The sequence below is a fragment of the Callithrix jacchus genome, chromosome 15, assembly GCF_049354715.1.
Source record: "Callithrix jacchus isolate 240 chromosome 15, calJac240_pri, whole genome shotgun sequence".
NCBI lineage: Eukaryota > Metazoa > Chordata > Mammalia > Primates > Cebidae > Callithrix > Callithrix jacchus.
The window spans coordinates 89,472,919-89,491,931 of record NC_133516.1 but is presented as its reverse complement, the minus strand read 5'-3'; the positions used below and the strand labels follow the sequence as shown (position 1 = coordinate 89,491,931).

The 19,013-nt window shown below is 50.1% G+C and overlaps 2 protein-coding genes across 21 annotated transcripts in view; one reads left to right on the top strand and one right to left on the bottom strand.

Moving 5' to 3' along the window:
* LOC103788015 (uncharacterized) overlaps nucleotides 1–11,645 on the bottom strand; it is a 66,498-nt gene extending 54,853 nt beyond the window's left edge. For 8 of the 20 annotated variants that reach the window (XR_013527679.1, XR_013527684.1, XR_013527682.1 and 5 more), the window contains exons 1-6: nucleotides 10,277–10,353; nucleotides 5,878–6,094; nucleotides 4,873–4,936; nucleotides 3,376–3,491; nucleotides 2,340–2,433; nucleotides 596–654 (exon numbers count right to left, since the gene is read on the bottom strand). Coding sequence is in view for 2 of the 20 variants with exons in the window: in XM_078352155.1 (XP_078208281.1) it covers nucleotides 596–654; nucleotides 2,340–2,433; nucleotides 4,873–4,936; nucleotides 5,878–6,094; nucleotides 10,372–10,607 (670 nt within the window). In the remaining 18 variants the exon portion in view is untranslated. Of the gene's footprint in view, nucleotides 1–595; nucleotides 655–2,339; nucleotides 2,434–3,375; nucleotides 3,492–4,872; nucleotides 4,937–5,473; nucleotides 5,564–5,877; nucleotides 6,095–7,190; nucleotides 7,377–7,830; nucleotides 7,917–10,276 lie in introns of those variants that run through there. The other 12 variants (XR_013527680.1, XR_013527677.1, XR_013527681.1 and 9 more) reach the window with 12 other exon arrangements.
* Nucleotides 11,646–12,146: 501 nt separating this feature from the next.
* On the top strand, nucleotides 12,147–18,558 carry LOC118147737 (uncharacterized). Its single transcript, XM_078352412.1, has 5 exons — nucleotides 12,147–12,168; nucleotides 12,448–12,527; nucleotides 13,617–14,126; nucleotides 15,997–17,197; nucleotides 17,641–18,558. The coding sequence occupies exons 1-4, from the start codon at nucleotides 12,147–12,149 to the stop codon at nucleotides 16,216–16,218; spliced, it is 834 nt and encodes a 277-aa protein (XP_078208538.1). The 3' UTR covers nucleotides 16,219–17,197; nucleotides 17,641–18,558.
* Nucleotides 18,559–19,013: the final 455 nt, after the last annotated feature.

Below are 19,013 nucleotides of genomic sequence, written 5' to 3'. Positions count from 1 at the left end.
TAAACAGCTAGTAGGTGACATTTGCCATGAGGAAACTAGGGACATGATCTTGCTGGCAATCCTCCCATTTTAGTAAATCTAAACAGTTTAATTCCTTTCTGTTTTGTCCCCACACCGCACCAGAGCCAAATACTAGTGAGAAGATCAATCCTATTTCTTTGAAAACACATCTAACGATTAAGATACGATAAGCATGGCTCCATACTCTAAAAGGAAACCTTCTTATGTTCTGGGTATCATGAACATTTGATGAATGCTAGTTCAGTTGACTGGCGTAGACTTGAACAATAAACTGTTCGATGCACTATGCCAAATAAATCTTGCATCTCAAAAGCAGGACAAAGATTGTTATTTTACTTCTGTCTACCCATTAATCCAGTACCTACATGTATTTATAATGGGTTAATACAAAGAAAATGAGTTGACTATTTTAGAGTATCAGAATTTTGACAACATGAATTATCTTATCCTGGAAAATAATTAATAGTTAGAGACATATTATTTCATGTGGAAGGTACCATTAAAGAAATCAATGTTAATCATTAAATAATTATTGCACATAATTTTCTCATCTGACTTAAGACTGAAGACATACCTGCTGAAGCTGGTTTATCAAGCTGTAAATCTTCAGTTATTGAATGCGTAAGTTCATGTCTGAAAGGTGAGAATATTTAATATTCACTAGGCAATATTTAGCAAAGTAATATCCATTAGTACACATTTAATATTTAATCACCCAGGGTCGTCTTGAAAAGAAAACATAGGCTGGCCACGGTAACTCCTGCCTGTAATCCCAACACTTTGGAAAGCTGAGGCAGACAGATCACAAGGTCAAAAGTTTGAGACCAACCAGGCCAACATGGTAAAACCCCATCTCTGCTAAAAATACAAAACTTAGCTGGGCGTGGCGGCAGGCACCTGGAATCACAGCTACTCAGGAGGCTGAGATGGAGAATTGCTTGCACCCAAGAGGGGGAGGTTGCAGTGAGCTGAGAGCACATCACTGCACTAGAGCCTGGGTGACAGAACAAGACTCCCTCTCAGAAAAAAATTAAGAAAAGACAATCTGAATGCTTGAGCACAACTAAATCTTCACTTCAAGTTTCTACAGAGTAACAAAAAAATAACAATTGCAAATTGTCTCATAAGTTGCTTCATGGAGCATGTGTCCTCACAAGTAAAGTGGTAACTTGGCAACACACAGCTCTTTGAAGCATACTACAAAAATCTTAAATGGGATCCTTTAATAGCACATTGCATTCAAGGCTATCTTCCTCTACATATCTACAAAGGCAATCATATATCCCCACAAACGCTTTAAAAATCTCAGGCCTAAAAGCAAGACATAAATACTATTTTCTTCAGCAAAAGTAGCACAAGATTGTAAAAGAAAATGTAAGCTGCATGCCCGTCAGGTGTGGGCAGTGTTCATGTTTCAAAAGCTAACACTGGCATGACTGACTCAAAGTTGGACTCAGATAAATTTAAAAGGTGAAGATAAAAAAACACAAAATAGGCTGGGCACAGTGGCGCATGCCTGTAATCCCAGCACTTTGGAAAGCCAAGGAAGGTGTATCACAAGGTCAGGATTTCGAGGCCAGCCTGGCCCATATGGAGACTGACACAGGAGAATTGCTTGAACCCAGGAGGCAGAGGTTGAAGTGAGCCGAGATCATGCCACTACACTGCAGCCGAGGCGACAAGAGTAAAAACTGTCTCACAAAAGAAAAAACATTCCTTTGGGAAGTTCTTCTACATAAAGATCTTCAACATGAGACTGGAGAAAAGGGGTATAGGATCATCAACAGACCATTGGCTTTTACTGTTTGAGCTATATGGACAAAAAGAAAAAGGAAGATCATTTAAACACAATCGGTATTGCTCTTTAACTTCTTATTTTTCAGATTGAGTCTCACTCTGTCACCAGGCTGGAGAGAAGCGGTGCAATCTCAGCTCACTGCAACCTCCGTGTCCCGGGTTCAAGTGATTCTCCTGCCTAAGCCTCCTGAGTAGCTGGGACTACATGTGCCTGCCACCATGCTCAGCTAATTTTTAAACTTTTAGTAGAGAAGGAATTTCACCATGTTTGCCAGGATGGTCTCCAACTCCTGACCTCGTGATCCACCCGCCTTGGCCTCCCAAAGTGCTGGGATTACAGGCATGACCCACTGAGCCAGGCACTGCTCTTTAACTTTTATAAGTTGATCTTTACTTGTTATTGTAATTCAGTCCAAAGAAAAATAGTGTGAGGAAAGAAAAAATAACACCAAAAATGCTAATATTCTGTTTATCAAAGTTTGCAGTGAAATATCCCACTACAGCCAGGCAGGATGACTCACCCCTGTAATCCTGGCACTTGGGAGGCCAAGGCAGGTGAATCGCCTGAGATCAGGAATTGGAAACCAGGCTGGCCAACATGGCAAAACTGCATCTCTATGAAAAATACAAAAATTAGCCAGTTGTAGTGGTGAGTGCTTGTAATCTTAGCTACTTGGGAAGCTGAGATAGGAGAATCACCTAAACCCAGGAGGCAGAGGTTGCAGTGAGCTAAGATCACCCCATTGCATCCTAGCATGGGTGACAAGAGCAAAACTCCAGCTCAAAAAGAAAAGAAAAAAAAAGATAGGTAGATCCCATTACTTTAAGGCAATGTAGATATAGCCAGACTTCCTACAGAAATCTGAACCACATTATAAAGTGAGAACAACATACCAGCTAATATTATTTAATACATACAGTACTAAATGGAAGAAGGAATGTTTTCAAAACATAAACATTAGTGTAACCTTATCGGACTTAAAAAACAATTTTTTTAGTAACAGAAACAGAAGATTCCCCGAACTACAACTTTTAAGCTAGCATTTATTTACTCAAGATTCAACTAATGTAACAGCTATAAAAGGTCAAAAGCTGGGCTGGGCATGGTGGCTCACGCCTGTAATCCCAACATTTCGGGAAGCTGAGGCAGGCAAATCACCTAAGGTAGACCGTTCCAGACTAGCCTGACCAACATGAAAAAACCCCATCTCTAATAAAATATAAAATTAACTGTGGCAAATGCCTGTAATTCCAGCTACTCTGGAGGCTGAGGCAGAAGAATAGCTTGAACCCGGGAAGCAGAGGTTGCAGTGACTCGAGATTGAGCTATTGCCCTATAGCTTGGGCAACAAGAACAAAACTCCACCTCAAAAAAAAAAAAAAAAAAAAGTCAAGAGCTAGCCAGGTGGGAGTGGCTCACACCTGTAACCCAAGCACTGTGGGAGGCCAAGGTGGGTGGATCACCTCAGGTCAGAAGTTCAAGACTAGCCTGGCCAACATGGTGAAACCCCATCTCTACTAAAAATACAAAAATTAGCTGGGCATGGTGGCACTTGCCTGTAGTCCTAGCTACTAGGGAGGCTGAGGAAAGAGGATCGATTCAACCTGAGAAGTGGAGGTTTAGGTCAGCTGAGATCACACCACTGCACTCCAGCCTGAGTGAAAGAGCGAGACTGTTTCAAAAAGAAAAAAAGAAAAGTCAAGAGCATGGAGAATATTAAAATCAAAGATAACCAACAGTCTCCCATCAAAACAGCTCCATTTATTTGCTCTCATTATGTGTTAAGGTCTATCTGCTAAACTCTGATATTTGTACTAATGTTTCAAGTGCACTATGTAGCACATTAGTGCTTAGATTTAATATCCTTTACTGTACACTAAACTTGAATACCATACTTTCATATTACAAAAAAAGCATCTTTCCCTAAGGCAATTACCATTAATATTGCTTTAAAATTATAAAATGTGAGGACTGTTTTTATAATTTCACTTTTTATTCTTTCACAACAGCTGAACATTGTTGTCTTTAAACAAAATAATCTAATAAACCACCATCCCAACAAAAGCCCCACAACATAATCAGTTTCACCTTATAAAAGCACTGACATTTATAAAAATTGTCAGGCAATTTATAAAACAGTGAATTCATAAAACTTTTAATAGCGAATGATTTTTACTCAGAATAGTACTAAATTAACAATATCATAAAAACATAGGCCGGGTGTAGTGGCTCACACCTGAAATTCCAGCACTTTGGGAGGCCAAGCTGGCTGCATCACTTGAGGTCAGGAGTTCAAGACCAGTCTGGCCAACATGGTGAAACCCTATCTCTACTAAAAATACACAAGTTAGCTGAGCGTGGTGATGCATGCCTATAAGCCCCGCTACTTGGGAGGCTGAGGCAGAAGAATTGCTTGAAACCGTGAGGCAGAGGTTGCAGTGAGCCAAGATCTCATGCCACTGCACTCCAGTCTGTGCAACAGAGCAAGATTCTGTCTCAAAAAATAAATAAATAAGTAAATAAAAGCATAAGGAATACACATTTATTTTGTATGTATATACCCGGTATTATGTGACATACTATAATATCTCATCAAATCTTCGAGATAGATCTTCAGTTCTCATGACCACAAAAGAGCATACTAAGGCTCAGACAGGATAAGAGACTTGGCCAAGCTGACCTCATGATCTGCCCGCCTTGGTCTCCCAAAGTGCTGGGATTACAGGCATGAGCCACCATGTCCGACAAAATACCGAATTTAACAAAGCAGATAAAGAGAAATAATTAGCTTTTTTAAAAAAACAATATTAATTAAATCCCTAAGATCCAGGAATTTGCAATAAATATGTAAATAAATCCCCAATATCCATGCTGAAAGCTTAAAAGAAATGCTAACTGATAATTTCAGAGATACAACTTTTCCTTAGCTTTGCAGTAATCTAGAAACAAAAACTGTTTCTAATAGTTAGACAGACTCTACAAGATGAACAGTGACCCCATTGTGTAAACACTCGTGAACAAAGTATTACAGGACTTTTAGAGTTTAGACATACCATATTTTCTTTCAGATAATTCTTCCATGTGTTTACACAGATCAGCGACACGATCATTCCATTTCTTTGAAAATTGAGCGAAGGTTGATTGTCAATACTATGTCCCTATGTCAGAGCAACATTAACATACAATGACTTATTTCCTGTATTTTACATCTCAACAGTCCATATCATTTTATTGGTTTTGAAAAAGTGTTTCCCTTTTTTGGTGGTTCTTATAATTAGTTTAATTGGAGACTGTAAGAAAAGTTTTCAAGTTTAGTACCTCTTTTTATCCTTTTAATTTCTGAAAAGGAGGAGAGCAGAAAAGATCAATCAAATTAAATAAGACAACAAGGAGGCCACAATGAGAATGTCTCCAGGGGTCTTTTAGCAAACTTCCTAAAACATGTCTCAGTTGTGTGGAAATAAGACTTTACAGCAGCCAGTGAGGTGCTGCAGGCCTGTAATCCTAGCACTTAGGGAGGAGAGGTAAGTGGATCGCTTTGAGCAGAGGGCAACATAGCAGAAACTTCTGTCCCCTGCCTCACCTTCCACTACCCCCTCCATGTCCCCAACTCCTCCAAAAATACAAAACTTAGCCAGACATGGTGGCAGGCACCTGTAGCCCCAGCTACTCAGGAGGTTGAGGTAGAAGAATCACTTGAACCCAGGAGACAAATGTTGCAGGAACGGAGACTGCAGCCAGCCCGGTCAAAAGAGCAAGACTCCATATCAAAAAAGAAAAAAACAAAACAAAACAATAAAAAACAAGTTTAAGAGGAACCCCAAAGCAAAAATCCCAACCCTTTTTCTCCCAATCACTGAAATACCAGGAAGGTGTAATGGTTTTGCAGCATACCTGCAGTAGGCTGATAGTGACCCCCCAAGATGTTCATAAGCTAATCCCAGGAACCAGTGAACACGACCTCATATGGTAAAAGGGACTTTGCAGTTATAATGAGGTTAAGAATTTTTGGCCAGGAAGATTATTCTGGCTTGTCACAGTGGGGTTGATGTACTCACCCAGATCCTTATCAGAGCAGAGCAGGTGATGGAGAGTGATGGGAAGCGTAGTGATGGAAGCAGGAACCTCGAGTCATTCAAGAAGGGCAGCACAAGCTGAGGAGTGCAGGACATCTCCAGGGCCAGGAAACTCATTCTCCTACAGAGCCTCGGAAGGTACCTGCCCTGCTCCCACCTTGAGTCAGTGGAACTGACTTTAGAATTCTGGTCTTTAGAACTATAAGAGAAAATACATCTGTGTTGCTTTTTTTTTTTTTTTTTTTTTGAGACAGAGTTCCGCTCTTTTTACCCAAGCTGGAGTGCGATGGCACGATCTCGACTCACTGCAACCTCCGCCTTCCAGGTTGAAGCAATTCTCCTGCCTCAGCCTCCTGAGTAGCTGGGATTACAGGCATGCACTACCATGCCCGGCTATTTTTGTATTTTTAGTAGAGATGGAGTTTCTCCATGTTGGTCAGGCTGGTCTCAAACTCCTGACCTCAAGTGATCCGCCTGCCTCAGCCTCCCAAAGTGCTGGATTACAAGCGTGAGCCACCATGCCCAGCTACATCTATGTTGTTTTAAGCCCTAAGTGTGTGGTAATTTGTTGCAGCAGAAACAGGAAACTACTATTGTCGTGAAGCCTTAAAACTCACCTGAAGGGGCTGGGTGCAGTGGTTCATGCCTATAATCCCAGCATTTTGGGAGGTCAAAGTGGGCAGACACTTGAGGTCAGAAGCTCAAGACCAGCCTGGTCAGCATGGTGAAACCCTGTCTCTGCAAAAAAAACTAGCTGGTGTGGTGGCACAGGCCTGTAATCTCAGCTCCTTAGGAGGCTAAGACATGGGAACTGTTTGAACCTGAAGAGGGGGAGGCGGAGGCTGTAGTGAGCCAAGATTGTGCCACTGCACTCCAGCCTGGGTGAGAGAGCCAGACTCCATCACAAAACAAACAACCCCACCTGAAGAAAGTTTGCAGTTCTGTCAGCAGTCCCCAACCCAACCCCCAGAAGTAGACATTCCTTCTTCATGGGTTTTTTTTTTTTTTGGAGATGGAGTCTCACTCTGTTGCCTAAGCTAGAATGCAGTGGTGTGATCTTGGCTCACTGCAACCTCTGCCTGCCTGGATCAAGCCATTCTCCTGTCTCAGCCTCCTGAGTAGCTGGGATTAGAGGCAAGGGCCACCACACCGACTAATTTTTGTGTTTGTAGTAGAGACAGGGTTTTGCCATGTTGCCCAGGCTCTACTCAAACTCCTGGCCTCAAGTGAACCACCTGTCTCAGCTTCCCAAAGTGCTGGGATTACAGGTGTGAGCCATGGCACTCAGCACTCACCAAGGCCTTTGATGGCATGCTTTTCCAGGAGATCAGTCCTGGTCTGGTCTGGCTCTGCCACACTCTCCACCACACCAAGTTGGAATCCTTAGCTACTTTTCAGAACAGGAGAGTGTGTACTTTAATTCCAGCTCGGTACGGTTCATATCTGCATTTAACTCATGGAACCAGGCTGCTCCCCAGGCCCTGGAGAGAAAAAAGGGTTTCTCTGTGGGTATGATACAGGATGAGTCACGATCATGCCACTGCACTCCAGCCTGGGCTACGACAGCGAGACCCCATCTCAAAAAAACAAAAACAAAACAAAACAAAAAAGAGACTCCATCTAAAAGAAAAACAAAGACAAAACAAAAACAAACGTGGATGGCAAAGAAAATAATTACCGTGTTAAAGACAGTTTCATAGAAAATGAAAGACAATAAAATAGGCTGTCTTTTTAGATTAGTGTAATTGTTATTCTCATTTTACAGCTAAAAAATGAGCTCAGGACAAGTGTGGTGGCTCACACCTGTAATCACAGCATTCTGGGAAGCTAATGCAGGTGGATCATGAGGTCAAGAGATCGAGACAATCCTTGACAAAATGGTGAAACCCCATCTCTTCAAAAATACAAAAATTAGCTGGATGTGGTGGCATGTACCTGTAGTCCAAGCTACACAGGAGGCTGAGGCAGGAGAATCGCTTGAACCCGAGAGGTGGAGGTTGCAGTGATCCAAGATGACACCACTGCAAAAGAGCAAGATCCCGTCTCAAATAAATAAATAAATAAAGTAAGTAAGTAAGTAAGTAAAAGAGAAACAGGCTCAGAGAATGTTATTTGATTGGACCATGTTGCATCTCTGGACAGTGAAGCTGAGATCAGACTTCATGTATAAATCCCCTAGCCTACCAGGGTGCCTCTCACAAACGGAAGACATATAAATTTGGCCTAATATACAAAGATGCTGGAACAGTCAATTCTACATACACTCCTTCCATGTTCATCAAGGGAAACCTTAAGGGAAGGTGAAAATGCTTCTAGAAAGGCCTGGACACTAGTGCCCTTACTTGTTGCCTTTGGGCTCTTCCTCCGAGGGTAACAGTGATCTGAACTTACTGACTGTTCCAATCAACAGGAGAAAAGGGTACAAAGGTCACCAACATCAGGCAAATTCACTTGAGGACCTATCTGTGTGCTTTGGCAGACAAAACTGCTTTTGTAAAGGATACTGTATTTCAGAAAAACATAATCACATGAACTACTAATAACACTGTATAACGCTGATATGTTGAATGCTACTTTAGAAAAATATGCTCAAATGTAGGAAAAAATTCTGATAGAAAACTAGGTATCAATGATCTAGCTAGCTATCTAGAGACATGGTCTCATTCTTTTGCTCAGGATGGAGAGCAGTGGGATGATCCTAACTCACTGCAGACCTACTCCTGGCCTCAGGTGATCCTCCTGCCTCAGCATCCTAAGTGGCTGGGGCCACAGGTGGACAGTTACACTCGCCTTTTTTTTTTCTTTTGAGACGGAGTTTCGCTGCTATTACCCAGGCTGGAGTGCAATGGCGCGATCTCGGCTCACCACAACCTGTGCCTCCTGGATTCAGGCAATTCTCCTGCCTCAGCCTCCCCAGTAGCTGGGATTACAGGCGTGCGCCACCATGCCCAGCTAATTTTTTCTATTCTTAGTAGAGACGGGGTTTCACCATGTTGACCAGGATGGTCTCGATCTCTTGACCTCGTGATCCACCCGCCTCGGCTTCCCAAAGTGCTGGGATTACAGGCTTGAGCCACCGTGCCCGGCCACACCTGCCTTTTTTATTTGTTTGTTTTGTAGAGTCAGGGGTTCACTACAATGCCCAGACTTGTCTCAAACTCTGGAGTCTCACTCTGTCACCTAGGCTAGGGTTCTGTGATGTGATCTCGACTAACTGCAACCTCTGCCTCCTGGGTTCAAGCAATTCTCCTGTCTCAGCCTCTGGAGCAGCTGGGACTACAGGCATGTGCCACCACATGAGGTTAATTTTTGTAGAAACCAGGTTTCATCACGTTGGCTACACTGGTCTCAAACTCCTGACCTCAGGTGATCCGCCTGCCTTGGCCTCCCAAAGTGCTGGAATTACAGGTGTGAGCCACCAAGCCGAGTCACGGACTTTGTTATTAAATAGCCTAACCCAAGTGGGGCGCCGTGGCTCACGCCTTTAATCCCAACAACCCTGAAGGGTAAGGTGAGAAGATGGCTTGTACTCGGGAGTTTGAGACCAGCCTGGGCAACATAGGGGCAAGACTCCCCCCCATCTCTACAGAAAAAATACAAAATATTAGGTCAGGCATGGACTTTGCCTGGCTAATTTCTGTATCTTTTGTAGAGACAGGGTTTTGTCATGTTGCTCAGGCTGTTCTCACACTCCTGATTCCAAGCCATCCTCCCACCTCGGCCTCCCAAAGTACTGGGCATACAGGGCCCAGGCAGCCCCAATTTTTCTCTAAGCAGTCCCCCAATATCACACGCTTGGATAGTTTTCTTTTTTATTTTTTTAGACAGGATTTACCTCAGTCTCGCAGGCTGGAGTACTACGGAAGAATCATAGCTAATTGCAGCCTTGAACCTTGGGGTTCAAGTAGCTGGGAGGCTGAAGTGGGACTACAGAAATGGGGTCACACCACTTTTCCTGGCTGCTCTTGAACTCCTGACCTGAAGAAAACTTCCCACCTCCCCAGCGTCCAGACACACTTTTTCTTTTCTTTTTTTTTTTTTGAGATGGAGTTTTGCTGTTGCTACCCAAACTGCAGTACAATGGCACGATCTCGGCTCAACGCAACCTCCGCCTCCCGGGTTCAAGCAATTCTCCTGCCTCAGCCTCCCGAGTAGCTGGGACTACAGGCATGCACCACCATGCCCAACTAATTTTTGTATTTTTAGTAGAGACGGGGTTTCACCATGCTGACCAGGATGGTCTCCATCTCTTGACTTCATGATCCACCCGCCTAGGCCTCCCAAAGTGCTGAGATTACAGGCGTGAGCCACCGCACCCGGCCCCACTTTTTCTATTTTTGACCCACATAAACACTGTGCCGGGTCGGAGTTTGCTACCTACCCTTCTCCAGCCAGCAGCACACAGGACGCAGCCGGAGGTGGAGGTTACCAGGCTCTGCTCTGCGGAGAAGACAACCCAGCCCCTAGGCAACATACCTCCGCGTGAAGTCGCCGAAGGTTCGCCTCTGTGACGGCGCCGGAGACGGGCCGCCTTCACGTCGACGGAGACGCGCCGCTGTGACGTCAACGGAGGGACGTCGACGGAGGCGCGCCGCCGTGACGTCGACAGAGGCACGTCGACGGAGGCGCGCCGCCCTGACGTCGACGGAGACACGTCGACGGAGGCGCGCCGCCGTGACGTCATCGGAGGCGCACCGCCGTGACGTTTTCATAGGCCGTTCCAGGAGCGCGCATGCGTGGGCTGATGACGGAAGCCGCTGCACAGCCGGCACTTTCGCGTCGACAGGCTCCCACCTGGCTGCAGTCACATATAAGCTCCAAGGAGGAGTTTTAAGATTTCCCAGTCTGCCGGGCCAGGAGCCACAGGGATCCGACACAGTGAGCAGGTGCTGCACACCAACCTCCCGGCACCTCGTTGGGCCGAGCGCAAGATCGCGCAGAAGAAGCTCCTCAATGGCCAGTGAAGGGCTCCCAGCGCCACTGCTCCCCCAGCCACCTATTCTCCTTATCTCAGCCTGGGTACGTGCGACCCCCAATACCTTTCCCAGCTAGGGACCCCAGGAGCATCCTTCACCACTGGTCATCCTGGGCAGGGTCAGCACCCTCTGAGGCTGCCTCCCATTAGGCAGCTGCACCTTTGATGTCCCCCCAGCTTGACCTTTGATGGCTGTTGCAATAGCCGTAAAGCCTTTGCAACTTTGTAGATGTGTACCTGGAAGCTAGGAAACAAAGCAAACATCTTAATAAAAACATAAGGGATTGGCCAGGTACTGTTGCTCACATCCGTGATCCTGGCACTTTGATAGGCTAAGGTGGGTGGATCACGAAGCCACAAGTTCAAGACCATCCTAGCCAGCATGGTGAAACCCCATCTATATTAAAACTCAGCCGGGTGTAGTGGCAGGTGCCTGTAATTTCAGCTACTTGGGAGGCTGAGGCAGGAGAATTGCTTGAACCTGGGAGGATGAGGTTGCAGTGAACAGTAATAAGGAAATGATGCTGTTCTTTGTTTGCTTTTGGAGACAGGGTTTTGCTCTGTTGCCCAGGCTGGAGTGAGGTGGCACAGTCGTGGATCACTGAAGCCTCAACTTCCTGGGCAGGTACAAGCAATCCTTCCCCTTCGGCCCCCCAAGTAGCTGGGATTACAGGTGCATGCTACCAAGCTTGGCTAATTTTTGTATTTTGTATAGAAACAGAGTTTCACCATGTTGCCAGGCTGGTCTCAAACTTCTAGTCTCAGCTGTCATCCACCCTCAGCCTCCCAAAGTGCTGGGATTACAGGGGTGAGCCTCTGTGCCTGGCTATTGCTGTTCTTTTCAAACACATTTTTATCTTTATTTTATTTTATTTTTTGATATGGAGTCTGAGTGTTTCCTACGCTGGAGTACAGTGGTGCAATCTTGGCTCACAGCAGGCTGCTCTCAAACTCCTGACCTCAGATGATCCACCCACCTCGGCATCCCAAAGTACTGGGATTACGGGCGTGATTCACTGCACCTGGCAATTTTGCTCATTTTAGATACTAGAACGTTTTAATTAAAAAAAGAATTTGGCCGGGCACGGTGGCTCACACCTGTAATCCCAGCACTTTGGGAGGCCGAGGCGGGTGGATCACGATGTCACCCACCAACCTGCTCTCCCTCTCTCTGTCTCCCTTGCTCACATCCTTGGGAATTGTTTCTGGGTGGACAGTCCCTCCATTCCCATAAGGCCCCTGTCACCTTCCAGAATAAGCCTCTCTTTTGCACGTGATGGGCCTGAAGTTATCTGCATGTAGCCTGAATCCTCGCCCTCTACTTGCTGGGGTAAATACCTGCAGCTCTCTCAAGTGTCTCTGAACAAGGACATGGCTGGTTTCTTACCCTCACGGGACAGTGTTCTGGAGCCCTGGTGTGTCCCTGTCCCTCTGGGGGTGCAGACGCCTGGAGACCAGAGGCAACAAATCTCCCAGGGGTCCTGGTCCAGAGTACCTGCCCACGTTTCCCTGCCCTGCAGGTGGGGTCCCCTCTCTGGCCTGACAGCCTCTCCTTCCTTGTCACTCCTGTTTCCTAGGCCACTTCTCCTCATCCCCAGAAGAGGCTTGTCCCCAACCCCTGACAAATTGGATGGTGATAGGCTGGGAGTTACACCTGGTAATTCCTAAAGAGAGAAGCTTCCCTTCTCCCCAGTAGTCCACTTGGGGTGACTGAGTGGTCTTGGTTAATTCTTTCATTCCACAGATTGGAACCTGTGAGAGGAGCCCAGTGAGCAGTGACACTTCCTCCAGGAAAGCCAGGAGAAGCCCTGGTCTCAGGGCCCTGAATCAGCAAGGGAGCACTAGGAGGGGGCATGCTGGGAGGTGGCTGGGTGGGTGTGCTGGGAAGGGGCTGGGTGGGGTGTGCGGGAAGTGATATGTTGAGAGAGGTGTGCTGTGAGGGGTGAGCTGGGACGTGCTAGGAGGGGGCTGGGTGGGGTTTGTTAGGAGGAGTGAGTTGGAAGGGGTCTGGGAGGGGTGGTCTTGAAGGGGTGAGTTGGGAGGCACTGTGCTGGGGGTTCTTTAGGAGGGGTCAGGGAGGTGGTGCCCTGGGAGGGGTGCATTGGGAGGAGTGTGCTCGGAAGGGGCCGGGAGGGGGCAGGGCCTGTTCCTGTTAGCACAGTTAGGCTGCTGGCCCCAGAGCTTGGAGAAAGCTTCAGAAGCTGCTGCTTTTCTGTCTCAGTCCGGAGAAATGCTCCTGACGTGGCCCTGGCCCCATGGTTCCGGTTGCATGGGTGGGAGGCTGCAGGCCTCACTTCTTTTGCCTGTGCTGTCTCTGATTCCACAAAAGGCAGATGGCTGCACAGACCACTGCTTCCTCCTGCCTCCTTCCTTCCCCGGGGTCTCTGTGCACTCAGGGACACGCTGGGGGCAATTAAGGACCCTGATTCTTCTCCTGATATCTACAAGCTGGGTGCTGTGTTGTCTGTTTTGCAGAAGAGGAGATGGAAGCCCCTGGATACACAGCTGCCCCAGGGGCAGGACCAGCTACCAGCCCAGGCCACGAACTCCAGAGCTGTGCCATCAGTGCTGCCATGCCTGCTCTCTGGAGCTGAGTCAAGGACTGGAGAGAGGGGGCCCGTGCCCTTTTCTGGGATCCACAGGATTTCCCAGGCTGTGGACTCCACAAAGCAGGCCTGGGAAGTGACACTTCCTGGTCTGTCAGTGATTCCTTTGGAGTGAGACTTGCCAGCATCCATGATGGCAGGTGGCGGGTTGTCCAAAGCGGCAGCTGCTGTGGCGCCTGCTGCAGTGCAGGGCAGCGAGGGCTGTGGGTCCTCTGGCGCAGACGCTGAGGCAAACAGTCCCGGGGCCTGCCGCCCTGAGAGCCACTACTGTGTGGGGCCTGGCCGGGCCCAACCACCCGCTAACGGGGGAACTGCAAGGTCCGCCATGGAGGGGCCCCAGTTCGGAGCTGGTTCCAGGACAGTGCTACGATTGTACTCAGAGGGCGGGGTCCTGGCCCCAAACGCAAAAGCGGAGCGGTGGTCAAACTTCAGTGTCCTTGGTTGGCAAGTGGGAGTGGCACCTGCTTCCCATACCTGGTCAACTGCGGCTGCTGCGCCCTCCCCGCTGTGAGGCCAGGTTACTGCGCCCAGACCAGAGGCTCGGCGAGGGGCCTGAGGCTGTGTCCCCAGGATCCACCCTGCATCAGCCACAGCTGGGTCCAGGCGATAATCCATTCCCAGAGGCACTACCTGGCAGGGTCATCAGCCAGGTGAGGGGGAGCGCCGGGTGCAGCGGGGAACTTGGATCGATGTACCCCCTTTCCACCCTTTCCAGACACCACCCTGGCCCAGCAAGGGATTGGAGCTCTGCCCCAGGCTGCAAGGCGTCAGAGAGGGCAGCGGGGGTGGCTGTGGGAGCAGTGATGGCGGCAGTCGGCTCCTTGTCCCCATGTCCCCAAGGCAGCCAACTGTATCACCTCCACCCTCACACTGCCTGGCAGGACAGGATCCCCGCTCCTGAGACTTTGCTGCAGCCTAGGCCTCGCTCCCTGTGCTGTCTCAGAGGTCTCCAGCACCCCTTCAAGGTGCAGCCTGCATTGGTAGGACTGGCCCTGGGACCAGTGGGTTCCTTCGAGATTGACCTGGGCCAGCATGCCACCTGCCACACTCCCACACACTCTCTTGTGCACACACTATCATGCCCAGGCAGACTCCCACACACCTGCATACACCTGTGCACACTGCCAAATATAGGCACACACACTCTCATGCCCGTGGACACCCGACATGCCCTCACACACCTGCACACACTCCCATACTCGCACACATGCCGGCACACACTCCTGCATGCCTGCAGACACTATGACACACATGCACACCATCACACGTGGGCACACTCTTACACCCACACACGTGCCTGTGCACACTCGCACAACCGTGCACTCCCCTGCACTCATACATGATTGTGCACACCCCCACACCTGTGGACACACCTGCACACCCCTGAATTTGCTCACACCCACACAATCTTGCATTGTCTTGCATACCTGCACACATCCTTGCACATCCATGCATGCTCTCTCACACTCCCACGTTTGTGTGCACCGCCATGCACACTCCCACACCTCCACACACACTCCTGCATGCCGAAGGACACTACTACACACTTATGCACACCACCACACTTGGGCGCACACCCTCTCACACCCGCACATGCCTGCACATGCTCTCACATGCCCTCTCACACTTCTACATGCCCGTGCATGCCCCTGCACACTAGCACACCTGTATACACTCCCGTATACCCACGCATGTCTGTGCAGGCTGCCACACATACGCACGCACACCGTGCACCTGCACATGCCCTCACACACTCCCACACTTGCACACACACTTGTACATGACCATGCACACTCCCACACTCTACATTCCTGGGACAAGGCACAGCCGGCATTCACAGGACAGGCCCTGGAAGGGGCATGTTCATGCGGGATTGGCCGGGGCATCATGCCAACTGCACCTCTTCCTCTGACTCTGGTGATGCTTCCTCAAGGAAAGCCAGGAGAAGCCCTGATCTCAGGGCCCTGAATCAGCAAGAGTGCACTGGGAGGGGCAGTAAAGGGAGAGGGCTAGGTGGGGTGTGTTGGGAGGGGTGTGCTGGATGGGGTGAGTTGGGAGGTGGTGTGCTGGGTGGCGTTTATTAGGAGGGTCTAGGAGGAGATGTGCTAGGAGAGGATGTGCTGGGAGGGGAGCATTGGGAGGGGTGTGCTGGGAGGGAGCTGGGAGGGGTAGGGCCTATGCCTCAACACAGTCAGGCTGCAGGCCCCAGAGCTTGGACAGAACTTCAAAAGCTACTGCTTTTCTGTCTCAGACCAGAGAAATGCTCCAGAAGTGGCCCTGGGTGCATGGTTCTGGTCGGGTGGGTGGGAGGCTGCAGGCCTGGCTTCTTGTGCCTGTGCTGTCTCTGATTCCACAAAAGGCGGATGGCTGCACAGACCGCTGCTCCCTCCTGCTGCCTTTCCTGTCGTCTCACGTTCCTTCCCGGGGTCTCTATGCACTCAGGGACACGCTTGGCAATCGAGGACTCTCATTCATTGCCAGGGATCTAAGAGCTGGGTGCTGTGTTGCCTCATTTTGCAGAAGAGGAGATGGAAGTCTCTGGATACACAGCTGCCCCAAGAGAAGGGCCAGCTACTAGCCCAGGCGCCAGACTCCAGAACTGTGCCACCAGCCGCTGGAGTTGACTCAAGTACTGGAGGGAGGGTGCCCGTGCCCTTTTCTGGGAGGCACAGGATTTCCCATGGACTCCACAAAGCAGGCCTGGGCAGTCACAGGTCCTGGTCCCTGCTTCCTTTGGAGTGAGACTTGCCAGCACCCATAATGGCAGTGGCGGCTTGTCCAAAGCGGCAGCTGCCGTGGCACCAGCTGCAGCAAGGTGAGGGCGAAGGCGCTGAGGCAAACAGTCCCGGGGCCTGCCGCCCTGGGAGCCATTACTGTGTGGCCTGGCCGGGCTCATTTAACCACTGGAAGGGGAACTGCAAGGTCCTCCACAGAGGGGCCCCAGTGAGGAGCTGGGCCCAGGACAGTGCCTTGATTGTGCTAGGAGCGTGGGGTCCGCACCCCAAATGCAAAGGCGAAGTGGTGACTGAGCTTCAGCGGCCTGGGGTGGGAAGTGGGAGTGGCGCCCGCTTCCTGGACCGGCCAGCGAAATGGCAGCTGCTGGCTCCCTGCCGGGTGTCAGTTTTCTGTGCCCACGATGGAGGCTCAGTGAGGGGCCACCCGAGGCTGCATCCCCAGGATCCACTCCATGTCGGAGTGTGGCAGCTGGCCGGGTCCAGTCCACAATTGGTTCCCAGAGGCGCTACCTGGCAGAGTTGCCAGCCAGGCTTGGGAAAGCGCTGGCCACAGCGGGGAACTTGCAGGGATGTCGCGTCCTTTCTGGACACCACCCCGGCCCAGCAAGGGCTTGGAGAACTGTTCCAGGCTGTAAGGCGGCAGAGAGGGCAGCGGGGGCGGCTGTGGGAACCACGATGGCAGCAGTGGGCCCCATGTTGCCAAGGCAGCTGACTATACCACTTCCGCCCTCGCACTACCTGGAAGGATCCGCTCCCAGGCCCTGAGCTTCTGCTGCAGTCTTGGCCTCACTCCCTGCCTTGCTTCAGGGGCTCCCAAGCACTCGCCAAGAAGCAGTCGGCATTCTGAGGACTGGCCCTGAGAGCGGCGGGTTTGTGCGGGATTGGCCAGGTCCACCATGCCACCTGCACCTCCCTCACTGCCACTGCGGGAAGATGCAGAGAAGGTGCACGGGCTGGCACTGTGCATTCTGCAGTGCCAGAGACAGGTGGGAACTCCTCCCCTCCCAGTTGGCAGGGCTAGAGTTCCCCAGGCACAGCTGGAGCCACCCAGGTCTGAGCTGCTTCCCAGACCTCCCGGATGGCGCTTACTCAGATATTGGGGAGGGGCTGGGGTCAAGTCCAGGCCCTGTTGGAGCCCCAGGCTAGGGGCAACGTTGACATGCTGGCCCCTGCAACCTTGGCCCCTCCAGACTTTGGGTGACAATGAGTGTGGGAGGGAGGCTGAGATGGGGGTTGGGGGACCTCAACACTGGCCTGAGGGTGCCCTTTGGTGCCAGCGGCCTGGGTGCTGTGGGCAGCAGTGGGGAGGCAGATATGGACAGGAAGTGTGGGGGTCCCCGATAAGTCTCCACCTGCAAGACAGGGAGGGCCTGAAGGCTGGGGGCCAGGTGGGGACTGGAGTGAGGACTTGTGGTGCCTCTTCCTGCAGGCCCATACCCTATGGACCAATCAGCAAGCATTTCCTCACCTCTGAGGTCCATACAAGCTCAAAGCTTAGCCAGAGCAGGGCAGAGGACTGAGATGACTGGATGACTGGCTGCAGAGAGGCGCCACACACTCCAGGGCCACCTCTTTGCTGAGAGCTGATCACTGGAGGAGAGGACCTGCCTACAGAGAGGAGCTGCCCCTGGGGACCTCCTCTGAGCTGTCCTAACACTCAGTAAAGTTTATCTTCATTTTGCTCACCCTCCACTTCTCTGTGTATCTTACTCTTCATGGACACAGGACAAGAATTTGGGCAAAGATGCCACCAGCCGCAGAGGTTTATGGCCAAAACACGGTACCCTAAATACGCTATAACACCCACAAAGACAGAGGCCACCCCTCCCCAGGTTGGTAGACCTCAGGCTGTCCAAGTTGCATCTGACTGGGGCCCTCTTGGGTTCTGGATGCTCCTGGAGATCAGGAAATCATAGAAGAAGAATCCTCAGAGAGAGGGAGGTGTCAGAGATCACAGCAACGTGCAGCTGAACGTGTGCTTTTTGCTGTGCCAGGTGGGGCCAGCAGCAAAGATGTGATGCCAAAGGCAATGTCTCTGCCTTCCTAGGGTGCAAACCTGGCCTTTCCAGCCTGCGTACATGCTACATCCAGCCACATCAGGGAGTTGGACCTGCTCTCGTGTGAGGTCTTTTAGCCCTGACACTGTTGGGGCCGTCTGAGCCTCTTGGGGCAGGGCCTGAGGCCTGGAGTGGTCTCTGTAGCACAGGAGGCCAATACAGATGAGAAGTGGGTAGACAGATGCATGGATGAATGCAGAGTGCCTGACCCAGGCTACATTGCTCACTTCTATTCATACACAATTAGTGAATGCAGGAGACAGCCAGAGAGAGAAGGAGATGGGTCTCCACGTGGAGGCCACTGTGTCCTCAGGGATGCATCTCTCTCCAAATTTAAACTTTGGCTCCCTGCCTGATTGCCACTTGAAAGCCTGGTTCTGAGGCTGTTCGGTGCTGAGCCTCGGGAATTCTAGGACTTCCAAAGCATACTGCCCTCCTGCCCGCTCTCCCCCAACCCCCCTGCCAGCTCCCTCAGCTCATAAATCACCCCCATCAGAAATGCTGAGTTGTGAAGCAAAGTGACAGAAAAATTCTCTTGACATTTTTTTTTTTTTGCACATCATTTGAGGTTTTCTGAACTTGTAATTTGTGGGTGCTCTGCTGGCCTAGTCCTCTCCCTTTAGTGGGCATGGTGGCCTCTAGCCGTGTGCAGGGTGTGTTCGCAGATAGGAACACTGAGCCATCTGTGTTAGTTCACCTAATGGATTCTGAGCATGCAGGAAGGAGCAGAGCCTTGGGAGACTTT

Excerpts from the sequence above, each read along its gene's own strand:
- LOC118147737 (XM_078352412.1), top strand. The coding sequence starts at position 12,147 with ATGGGCCTGAAGTTATCTGCAT. Across the intron at positions 12,169-12,447 it reads GGGCCTGAAGTTATCTGCAT|GCCACTTCTCCTCATCCCCA; the intron begins GTAGCCTGAATC and ends CCTGTTTCCTAG. Across the intron at positions 12,528-13,616 it reads TAGGCTGGGAGTTACACCTG|GTGGCGGGTTGTCCAAAGCG; the intron begins GTAATTCCTAAA and ends CCATGATGGCAG.